Source organism: Peromyscus eremicus, chromosome 2, assembly GCF_949786415.1.
Source record: "Peromyscus eremicus chromosome 2, PerEre_H2_v1, whole genome shotgun sequence".
Classification (NCBI taxonomy): domain Eukaryota; kingdom Metazoa; phylum Chordata; class Mammalia; order Rodentia; family Cricetidae; genus Peromyscus; species Peromyscus eremicus.
The window spans coordinates 138,006,465-138,018,274 of NC_081417.1; the positions used below are offsets into that span (position 1 = coordinate 138,006,465).

At 42.4% G+C, this 11,810-nt stretch overlaps 1 protein-coding gene and 1 long non-coding RNA gene across 4 annotated transcripts in view; one reads left to right on the forward strand and one right to left on the reverse strand.

The window, feature by feature from the left end:
- Positions 1–11,810, forward strand: part of Kiaa0319l (KIAA0319 like) — a 105,276-nt gene that overhangs the window by 61,255 nt on the left and 32,211 nt on the right. For all 3 annotated transcript variants that reach the window (XM_059254973.1, XM_059254974.1, XM_059254976.1), the window contains exons 6-8: positions 6,688–6,785; positions 9,294–9,381; positions 11,120–11,212. In XM_059254973.1, the coding sequence (XP_059110956.1) occupies positions 6,688–6,785; positions 9,294–9,381; positions 11,120–11,212 (279 nt within the window). The remainder of the gene's footprint in view (positions 1–6,687; positions 6,786–9,293; positions 9,382–11,119; positions 11,213–11,810) is intronic.
- Positions 8,322–11,377, reverse strand: LOC131904055 (uncharacterized). The gene is made up of 2 exons (XR_009377662.1): positions 11,080–11,377; positions 8,322–8,483 (listed from the first exon to the last, which is right to left on the reverse strand). It is a non-coding gene; the product is annotated as an uncharacterized LOC131904055 (long non-coding RNA).

Genomic DNA, 11,810 nt, shown 5'->3' on the forward strand with positions numbered 1-11,810 from the left:
GCCTGCGTCCAAATCCTAATTCACTCAATCATTAGCTCAATTATTGTAAGCAAATTACTCCTGAGTTTTTCTCAGTAAAGATGGGAACAATAATCCCTGTTTTACAACATTACCTGAAAGGGCAACATGTGACAGTATATAAGTGACCTCTTCAGTGCCTCGCTGATGTTCTTTAGTGTGTCTTTTATATAAGATTGTGTCCATGTAAAAGGGAACAGCCAGGCTGGGTATAATTCACTGGTAGAACACTTGGGAGAGGGAGGAAGGGGAAGGAACCAAGACTCAGATTAACCTGTTTACTTTGGCTAAACAACTAGTAAGTAACAGGTGTGGGACTTGAAAGTATTCAAGACTACTGCTAATACAGATTTGTTACTTGAGAAAGTCACGGCTGGAAGGTGGTTCAGTGTGTAAAGGCTCTTGCCACCAAGCCTAATGACCCAAGTTACACGCACGCGCGCGCGCGCGCGCACACACACACACACACACGGTGGGGAGGTAAATTTAACAAAAAGATTTTAAAATAAAAAGTACAAGCTTCAACATGACAAATAAAATGTATAAGTTATATAAGAGAGTTGGTGGCCACTAGGCGTGGTGGTGCACACCTTTAATCTCAGCACTCAGGCAGAAGCAGGCAAATCTCTGAGTTCAAGGCCAGCCTGGTCTACAGAGCGAGATCCAGGACAGTTAGGGCTACACAGAGAAACTCTGTCTCAAGAAACTAAAAGAAAGAGAAAAAAAAATATATATATATATATATAATAAATGATAAAGTATTTATTAAAAAGAATTGGTGATAAATTCACTGTTTAAAACTTTGTAGTATGAGGTTTTAAACTTCATCCATTTCATCTTTTAAGCGTATGTTAGTATACCAGATTTGACTGGTAAACAGCCACAGTCTCTTAGGACCACCTATGACAGGGTGAAAACATTGAAAGGGGTTGGTGTGTGTCACTTGTGTTAAAAGGCTAACTGAGTCAAATGCTCTTCCCCCTCTGTTTTATGTTTGTGTTTCTGATTCACTTATTCTTTGTTGTTGGGTCTGGAGAGACTGCTCAGTGCTTAAGAGTATGTTCTGCTCATCCAGAGGACCCAAGTTCAGTCCCCAGCACCCACATTGGGTGGATCATAACCACATGTAACTCCAGCCTCATTGGATCTGATGCCTCTGGCCTGTAGGGCACTTGCATTCAGGTGCACATACCCTCACACAGACACATACTGCACATAATTTAAAAATAATTAAAAGAAAATCTTTTTAAAATGTATTCTTTGTTGTTTTTGAGACAGTCTCACTGTGTAGTCCTAGTTGGCCTTGAACTCATTGAGAATCACCTTCCTCTGCTTCCCAAGTACTGGGATCAAAGGTGTGTACTTGGTTGAATTCCATATTTTTAATGTGGGAGTCTAATACCAAGTGATATATTTATGCAAAATATACTTTCCCAGAGCTAGAATCCTGATCTACTCTGTATTTCTGCTCTTGAAGTAACATTTCCTTATCAGTTCATTCCATTTTCTTTTTTTTTTAATTGAAAAAGTTTTTTTCGTGCAATATATTTTGATCATGTTTTTCCTCTCTTCCAGTTCCTCCCAGATCTCCCTCTTATTTTATATATTTATATTCTTATTTTCCTCTCTCTTTCGAGAACAAAACCAGACCCAAAAAAAAAAAAAAACAAAACCCAGAAACAAATAAGATTCAAAAACAAATTTGAGGCCAACCTCGTCTACAGAGCTAGTTCCAGGACAGCCAAGACTACACAGAGAAACCCTGTTCAAAAAACAGGGCTGGAGAGATGGCTCAGAGGTTAAGAGCACTCGCTGCTTTTCCAGAGGTCCTGAGTTCAATTCCCAGCACCCACATGGTGGCTCACAATCCTCTATGAGATCAGATTCCTTCTTATGGTGTGCATGAAGACAGAGCACTCTCACTCATATACATAGAATACATGAATAAATAAATACATCTTAAAAAAGAGAAAAGGAAAGAAGAAACAACAATAAGACAAAAATAAAAAATAAACACATAAAAGACCAATTAGACAAAAAAATGCCTGAAACAAAGTTCATAAAAATATCCTTGAGTTTGTTTTGGCCAACTTACTCCTGGGTATAGGGCTTGCCGTAAGTGTGGTTGATATACCTAGGGGACTCCGTTGGACAAAACTCGCTGTCCCTTAGCCAGGGTTATCAATTGTGATAGCTTCTTGGTTAGGAGTGGGACCCCATGTTCACTTCCCTCTTTCAGTGTCGGGACCCCATCCGGCTTGAACCTGCGCAGATTTTGTCCACATTGGCACAATCTCTGTGAGTTTGTATGTGCATCAATCCTGTTTCAGCTGTAGTAATGTTTCTTTTATCAATTTGAGTGCCTTTACTATGTTTGGTATATAAATGTTTAGAATTGCAATATCCTTTTGGTGGATTTTTCCTTTAATGATTATGTTGTATCCTTCCCTGTCTCTTCTGTTTATGTTTTTTGTTTGTTTTTGTTGTCATATATTAAAATGACTATACCTGCTAGCTTCTTAGGTCCATTTGCTTAGAATACCTTTTTCTATCCTTTTACCCTGCCATGATGGCAAGGTGTGTTTTCTTAGATGTAGCAGAAAGATGGATCCTGTTTTGTGATCCAGTCTGTTCGTCTATGTCTTATTATTGGGGAATCAAGACCATTAATATTAAGAGTTCTCAGTAACCAGTGTTTATTAGTTCTTGTCATTTTGTAGTTATAGTGTCGTGTGCCCCCCACCCCCACCCCCCCTTAATGTACTGTTCTGGGAGTATTTATTTATTCCTTGTGTCTTCTTGGGTATGGTTAACCTCTTTAGACTGAAGTTTTTCTTCTAATGTCCTTACAGAGATGAACTGGTAGATAGAAATTGCTTAAGTTTGGTTTTATTGTGGGATGTGTTTCTTTATTTGTTGACTGTAATCAATGGTTTTGCTAGGTTATAATAGCCTAGCTGACAGCTGTGGTCTCTCAGAGTTAGTAGAACATCTGTCCAGGCCCTTCAGGCTTTCAAAGTCTTCATTGAGAAGTCAGGTGTTACATGAATCTTAAAAGGTCTTATTAGTAAAAACAAACCTGGTGCCAGATATTGGGGTGAACGCTGAAAGATCAGAGAGACAGAACAGGCCACAGCTAACCTCACCTTGCCAATGTCTCAGCTGATCTCATTTCCTCAAACTGGAAGCCTCTGAGTCCTCATCCGGAATGAATCTCAGCTGAACTGGTGCTCAAAAGCCTAAAAACTTAACAGACTCTAGTTCCTGGTTTTCACGCCTTATATACCTTTCTGCTTCCTGCCATCACTTCCTGGCATGTGTCACCATGCCTGGCTGTTCCCAGTGTGGCTTTGAACTCACAGAGATCTGAATGGATCTCTGCCTCTGGAATGCTAGGATTAAAGGTATATGTGCCACCATTTTCTGGCCTCTATATCTACTGGCTGTTCTGTCCTCTGACCCCAGATAAGTTTATTAAGGTGCACAATATGTTGGGAGACACAATATCACCACAGTCAGGTATTATTCTAATGGGCCTACATTTATATATGAATTGGTCTTTTTCTTTGCAGCTTTTAATTTTCTGTTTTTGTTTGTACATTTGTTGTTTTCATTATTATGTATTGTGGGGAATTTCTTTTCTGGTCCAATCTATTGGTATTCCATATGCTTCTTGTGCCTTCATAGGTTGGGGAAATTTTCTTCTATGATTTTGTTAAAAATATTTTTTTGGGGGCCTGAAGAGATAGCTGACAGGTTAAGAGCACTGGCTGCTCTTCCAGAGGTCCTGAGTTCAATTCTCAGCAACCACATGGTGGCTCTCAACCATCTATAATGAGATCTGGTGCCCTCTTCTGGCCTACAGGAATACATGCAGGCAGAACACTATATATAATGAATCTTAAAAAAAATACTTTCTGTGCATTTGACCTGGGTCTCTTCTTCCTCTATTCCTATTATTCATAGATTTGTTCTGTTCATTTTCATAGTGTCCCAGATTTTTGAATGTTTTCTTCCTAAGTTTTTTTTTAAAGTTAATTTTTTTATTTTGTTTTAATTTGAATGAGCTATCCATTTCTTATACATTGTCTTTAGGACCTGAAATTCTCTCTTCCATGTTCTGTTGATGAGGCTTACCTCTAAGGTTTTTTATTTATTTGTATATATTTTATTTGTTTTGTTTTGTTTTGTTTTGTTTTGTTTTGTTTTGTTTTGTTTTTGGCTTTTTTCAAGACAGAGTTTCTGGCTGCCCTGGAACTCACTCTGTAGACTAGGCTGGCCTTGAACTCAGATATCTATCTGCCTGCCTCTGCCTCCTGAGTGCTGAGATAAAAGTGTGCGCCACCACCACCCACCACCACCTGGCACCTCTTGAGGTTTTTGTTTGACATCTTCAGTTCTTCATTTCCAGTTTTATTTCATTTCAGGTTGTTTTTGTGTTTTTTGGGTTTTGGTTTTTTTTGTGATACTATCTCTGCTTCCATGTGTTGAACTGTTTTCATTATTTCACTCATTTGTATTTTCATGGTCTTCATTAAGGCATTTATTTATATCCCTCTTAAGGTTCTTGAATATATTCAGACTTGCAGTTTTGAAGTCTTGTCCTGTGCTTCAGCTAAATTCTCAAGGCCTCTTGTAGTAGGATTACTGGCTTCTGAGGAGGCATATTGTCTTGGCTATTCATGTTTGTGTTTTTGTACTGGGATATAAGCATCTGGAGTTACGTTTGAGGTGTTTCTTGGGGTCTTGTCTTGTTGGGAGGGTGCTCCATTCTTTGGTTGCTGTTGCCCTCTCTGGATCCTAGGCAAGTGTGGTAGCTGTGGGGGTCCCTGGTAAAGAGTGCTACTGTGGGTCAGCAGGTGGCACAAAGAAACAGAAATGGACTAGGAGGGAAGGCAGAGAGGGGCCTCAGGAAAGAGCTGGGGACCTGGGTCCTCGGGGAGTGGAGGCAGGGTGGGAGGAGGGGCTCCCAGAGTCACTGAGAGTCAGACAGGAATGAAAGGCCGACCCACTGTCTTGAGAGAGGCTCTTTGCTTGTCTCCTTGGGTGCTAAGTTCAAGGTGAATGAATTTAGTCGTCCTTGAAGATAGAGGTGAGGAAAACCCTTCTTTAAGTAGTGGTTGCTTCCGTTTCTGCTCGTTTGTGGAAGTTAGGCCCAACTCTGCAGTACTTTTTTTTTCTAACTTGCATTTGCACACATACTTTTGAGTTATCATCATGTTACAGGTCAGCATTACAAAGCACACATTTCTTTCGAACTCCCCTACTCTCCTCTGCCCAGGTTCTTTGTTTCTCTGAGGTAGATGATTTTATTTTACAAGTTGGGACCACTGAGGCAGGATCCCCTCTGCATGCTCTTTATTCTCTTCTACTCTGTGGCAGCACACTAGGATCTCTGTGAGGTTGGAAGGTCTGGTTTCAAAGCCCTTGCCCTAGATGAATAGCCAGCATTCTGTCTAACTACCTATATGTGTATACATTCCTACCCATGGAGGAATGCCTTTAATGCACAATTCATTCTGTGAGTGTCCCTGACCTAGGAATAGCATCCTTTTTGAAGTCTGTTTTTAGCTTTTGATATATGAAATTATCAGTTCCCAAGCTATTGTGAATGTGTTTTCTGTATAGGAATTTTTTTTTTAAATTACAGTTAGAAGAATTATCTCTTAGCATGAGTTCTGGCTCTGCAGCTCCCCTGGCTTTTCAGACTTGACTTTTGTGTGTGCCTATGTGAGAACAGCTAGGGGTGACAACAGGCCAAATCATCATGCTAGTGTGGCGGAGGAACACTTACAAAATAGAAATCACTTCTCAGGTTTTGGAGGATTAGGTTTTGTGTTCAACATTTGAGCTCCTTAAGTAAAAGTGTGGCTATACTTTGTCCAGTGCTTTGCGATTGGTTTTCTCCCTCCCTTGAGTAGTAACTAGACCTTCTATCCCATCCCATCTTTCCCCAGCCTGCAATGCATCTGTCTCCAGTGGAAGATGACTTTCCTGGGATTCCACATAGATGACAGGGTTCTACCCGCATGCTCTGCAGCAACACAGTCTAAGCTGCAAACGAGGACCATTTACTGCTTCATTTGATCTTAATTAATTTCAGTGGGGCCTGTTTTAAATGGGCCATGCCCCGCCATCTTCTGCACTGTGTTATTTAGCTCAGCAGGAACGAAGTAGCTCTTTTAACTCACCAGGGTGTGATGACCTCAGCTAGAGGAGCATTGTTAGCACTCTGTAAAAAGCTATTTTCGAACCATGTTATTTAGAAGTCATTGCTGTTCTTTGTTGCAAAAGAAGTTTTGCAAGAAAATGACCTTTGTTCCCAATGAGTTCATCTGTAGTGCTTGGTAGGGCTTGTATTTTCAGTGAGAGATGCACCATAAACAACCTGATTTTTTTTTTTAAAGGAAGGGTTGGTCCCAGGATGGGGATGGGGCAGAAAGAGCAATGTTGAGAGGATGAAAGAGACCCTGGCTGTAGCTGAGTCAACAAGACCCTTTCAGGAAATGCTTTGGCTTCCCTACAGGCTCTGGGGTAGAAGTTAAAACTAAAGCTTTGTCGGGATTGGAAAGAGGTTTCTTATTGGCAGGCTGTAGAAGCGATTTGTTACTGGCAGCCTTTGGTGTGTAGGTGCGTGTTTTCATGGTTTTTCTAACTGCCCTTCTATAGGAGAAACCTACACCTACGACTGGCAACTGATTACTCATCCTAGAGACTACAGTGGAGAGATGGAAAGGAAACACTCCCAGATCCTCCAATTGTCCAAGGTGAATTTGCCTCCTTTCCCCTGCAGGGCGAGACAGAGGAGGTGACTTTCTGAAATAGAATACAGGGTTTCCTGTCCACACTGAAATGGAGAACAATCTTTTAGTTGTGAATTCTTCCAGAGTCCCCATGGCGGACAGCCAGTGTTTGTTTAGTATGTGATTCTCAAATTTTCATTGCTGGTGAGAAGCCTGTACCAGCATGCTGGTGGTGGCTGAAAATACACACTCAACAGCTCTGTGAGGTGACTCCTCAGAATTCCAGAGATAAGCGAGGTTATTTATGTCCACATGACTGCATCTGCTGGAGTAGTCCCTTTGGGGTTCAACTTTCCATCCCAAAGCCCACACTTTCATTCCTAACTGCTGTGATGAGCAGATGAAGGACAAGGCAGTGGAGGTGTGGATGGGAACAAGCAGATGAGTTTGAGATACTGGATGGGGTAGTCGGGGGAGAGAAGTCTAAAATGATTCTAGCTTTTAAAATTCAACTTTTGGGGTAGAGGAAATGAGGAGGACAGAAAAAAACCAGGTTTGAAGGAGATTTACAGATAGGTGATTGATTCATCTGGAGTATGTGATTTGAGGTACATATGGGGCATTTGGGTGGAGTTGATCCATTAGCAGCTGGAGGAAAGGGCTGGAGACCAGGAGATAACTCTGGGTCAAGAGATAAATTTGTATGTCTGCCTAAAATTGAAACTGTAGTCATAGCTCAGGGTAGCCAGTGGGGTTGTGGGGGGTGAGGCAGAGGGTATGGGAGGAGCAAGGTAGAGAGGTAGAAGCCAGGGACAAAAGCATTTTGAGGAGAGATTGGCTGATTAGTATTCACCCAAAAGGGATGAAAAAAAGGAAAATCTTTATTTTCTTCCATGATGTTCATTTTAATCATAACAAAAATTTGGAAACCACCCAAGTATCTAACAATGTAGAATGCTTGTGTGAATTATCGTACATATATTCATGCACTGTTTTATAGTCATTAAGATGAATGAATGTTAAAGAGACTATATCATAACCAAGGACATTACTTATGCTAACTGAACAGAATAAAGAACAATAAAAAGTTTGACACCTTGCCGGGCGGTGGTGGCGCACACGCCTTTAATCCCAGCACTCGGGAGGCAGAGGCAGGCAGATCTCTGTGAGTTCGAGGCCAGCCTGGGCTACCAAGTGAGTTCCAGGAAAGGCGCAAAGCTACACAGAGAAACCCTGTCTCCAAAAAAACAAACAAACAAAAAAAAAAGTTTGACACCTTAATTTTAGCTAGGCCCCAATACCACTGAATTTTGGCCTGGGATAGTGATAGGTAATATTTGGCTTTGAAGAAATGAGCTAAAGCCAGGTGTGGTGGTGCAGGCCTTAAATCCTATCACTTGGGAGGCAGAGGCAGGTGGATCTCTGTATTTGAGGCCAGACTGGTCTACAGAGCGGGTTCCAGGACAGCCAGGACTACATAGAAAAACTCTGTCTCAAAAAAACAAAACAAACAAAAAAAAAAAAAAAAAAAGGAAAAAGATAAAAAAGCAACGAACTGGATAAAACTATTTTTTGTATATGGTCAATGGTTAGAGGAGATGGACGAACACTAAAATGGGCTTGTTGGGATGATGGTGCACAATGGTGACTTCACTGTTGGGATGATAGTGCACTGTGGTGACTTCATTGTTGCTTTCTCTTAGAATTGTGTTTACACAGTTGCTGGAAATTGGAAGGAAAAAATCAGATATTTAAGCATGATTTTTTTTTTTTTTTTTTTTTTTGGTTTGGTTTGGTTTTCCGAGACAGGGTATCTCTGTATAGCCCTGGCTGTCCTGGAACTCACTTTGTAGACCAGGCTGGCCTCAAACTCACAGAGATCCATCTGCCTCTGCCTCCTGAGTGCTGGGATTAGAGGTGTGCACCACTATGTCCAGCTGTTTTTTTTCTAATTAAATTAATTTTTGTATATATGGGTGGTTTGCCTACTTATATATTTCTCTACCACTTGCATTCCTGGTGCCCAAGGAGGCCAGAAGGAGGGTGTCAGATCCCCTGGAACTGGAGTTAACAGATGGTTGTGAGCTGCCATGGGAGTGCTGGGAATTGAACCCAGGTCCTCTGGAAGAGCAGCCAGTGCTGTTAACCACTGAGCCATCTCACTAGTCCCCCATTTGTTGTTGCTTTTATTTTTAATAAGATGTTTCTCCTTGAAGACTTGATTTTTTAATTTCATTTCTGTGAAGGGGAATGGTTGGGTCTTTAGTGTTCCTCTGAGAAGAAAATGGGAGTATAGAGACACTGGAATGCTTCTTTTGCTCTAGATGCAGCCAGTAATAAGAGCCGCAGTAAAAGCTGTCTTTCTTACTAATTTAACCCATCTTTAATCCTTTTAGCTACTTTACTTTTTCCACTTTGAAAATAGGGCAAGAAAAGAGTGTAGGGTTGAGCCCAAGAACTCTGTACTATTCTCTTGTAAACATGGCTTCTGCTCCTTGTAGTTATCTAAAGGATCTCGTCTTCCCTTGCCAGCTGACTCCAGGCCTGTATGAATTCAAGGTGATTGTGGATGGTCAGAATGCCCATGGGGAAGGCTACGTGAACGTGACAGTGAAGCCAGGTATGCTTCCACCCCATGGCTCCCTCTGCAGGACTCCTAAGAGGGAGGGAGATTTGGCCTCCGGCTTTTAGATTCCTAGTCTTTTTTTTTTTTTTTTTTTTTTTTTTTTTTTTGTGGGTGTGTGTGTCATATTCTATTTATTGGGCAATTCTATTTATTGGGCAATTCCTAGTCCAGCATTGTTGTTTTTTAAAAGTGGCGTGAAGGAGCCGGGCAGTGGTGGCACATGCTTTTAATCCCAGCACTCCGGAGGCAGAGATAGGAGGAATCTCTGTGAGTTCGAGGCCAGCCTGTTCTACAGAGTGAGTTCCAGGAAAGGCTCCAAAGCTACACAGAGAAACCCTGTCTCGAGTCAAACCATGCAACAGGACTCACGTGGGAGGTTTATTGGGGGAAGGGCAGAGAAGGAGACAGAGACTGGTCCCTGGGGACAAGATCGAAGGAAAAGAAAGAGACAGGAGGTAGGCAAGGCCTGCCTTTTATAAGGAAACTTAGCGAATGTGCACAGGGGGTGCTCTTAGTGGCTGCAGCTGAGGATGTATCCTGTCAAGACCCTAAGGGCAAGCCAGTACAGATGCCTACATGTTAACAAGTGTAGTAATTGTAGCAAAGTGCACTGGGCTGGGCACGGGAACATTAGTCCACTGGTCTGTTCCCTAAGGCCCAAGCAATGAGACTCCAAGTGGGCAGGACTGAGAGATGACTAGTACTGTAACTAAGAAACCCAAGGAAGCTGGAAGCCCTGGAGAAGCCCACAGGAGAACTGGCTCAAGTGACCAGCCAGGTGACCTCATTAAAGCACTACCAGTTTTTCCACATTGGAAACTCAGTCCTGAATCCATATTGTCACTCTCTTGAAATGAGCCCTGTTGGTAGACTGCAGAACAATAGTGAGGCATCGTAGTTTGCATTTGGACAGACATTTGCAAGAAACTGGAGATGCGTGCCCACACTGGCACAGATCAGATCAGTGCCCCTTCTTCCTTTGTTGGCAATAGTTTATTCCCTGGGCTCTGAACCCCAGTAGTCTTTTCCCCAGATATTGAATGTGTGAGCTGCGGACTAGGACAGTAGCTCAGTGGTGAGGCTCCTGACTAGCCTGTGTGAAGCTGTGTGTTAGCCTCAGCACGGCAGGGAAAGCATGAAGACTGTGTGTTGACTCATGGTCAGCATGAAGACCACTGGGTCACATCTTGCCATCATTCAGGTGGACTAAAGTGGTTTGTGACCTTCCTTTCCCTTGGCCATATTAGCCTCACGTAGCCAACGCGGACAGTTGAGAGGTCACGGCATCTCTTCAGCAGACGTGTGCAAAGGACACTTTGCTTGCTAAAGCTTTAGTGTTCCTTTCCCATCCACCTTTAGCTGGGCTAACCCCAAAGTAGTGATTAATAGCCATGCACTTTGCGTAATCTCGATACATGGAAAGCCCGCACAGGGCCATGTAGTGATGCATGTATTTCAGTCTAGCGCTCAGGTTTGGGAGTTGAAGGTCAGTCCAGGCTACGTAGCCAGCAGGCTTTGTGTTGGCATGGTCTTAGGAACAGTCAGGTTTGGAACAGGCCTGACCAGGTGTCTCTCATCACAATGGCAGCCTGGTCTTGATCCTTTCCCATCTGGTGGGTCTTCATTCTCAGCCCTCCATTGAAAATGGTTTGTAATCAACACAGATATGCCCTACCCCTCCTACAATTTTACCTTTTCTCTCCCGACTCCTTTCTGGGTCACTTTCTTGCAGAGCCCCGAAAGAATCGCCCCCCTGTTGCCATTGTGTCACCCCGGTTCCAGGAGATCTCGCTGCCAACCACTTCAACCATCATCGACGGCAGTCGTGAGTGTTTGTCTAAGTGCTCTAGAGCGGTGGTCACTGGGAATTCCAGGGCCACTGTGTCCGTATTCTGCTTAGGTCAGTCTTTTTAACTGTTACAGGAAGGTCAGCCATCCAAAACAACTGACTGAGCAGTTACCAGTCAGGCCAGTTAAAAATCTTGTTTGAAGTAATATTTCTACTCAGAAAATAGGATTCTAAATTCTAAATTCTAAAATACATTTAGAATTACTTTAGTTGAAATGGGCTGGTTTTCATATTTGCTTAGATGGTTTTCTTTCTTAGTTGTTGAAATCAAGTTCTTGGCTACATCAGTAATAGAAAGGGCTGCCCTAGGAGTGTCCGACAGACATTACTGCCTCGTAGGCTGATGTCAGCCTCCTGGAGAGGCTCACTGTGCACCTTGCCTGGGTCTATGTTCTTTTGTTTGTTTTCTTTTAATGATTTTTGAAGATTTATTTTTATTATTTTAATTATGTGTAGGGGTGTGTGCACATGTGGGTGCAGAGGAGGTCAGAGGCATTCTGTTCCCTAGATGGAGTGGAGTTACAGATGGTTGTGATCTCCCCAATATGGACTCTGGAAACTGAACTCTGGTCCT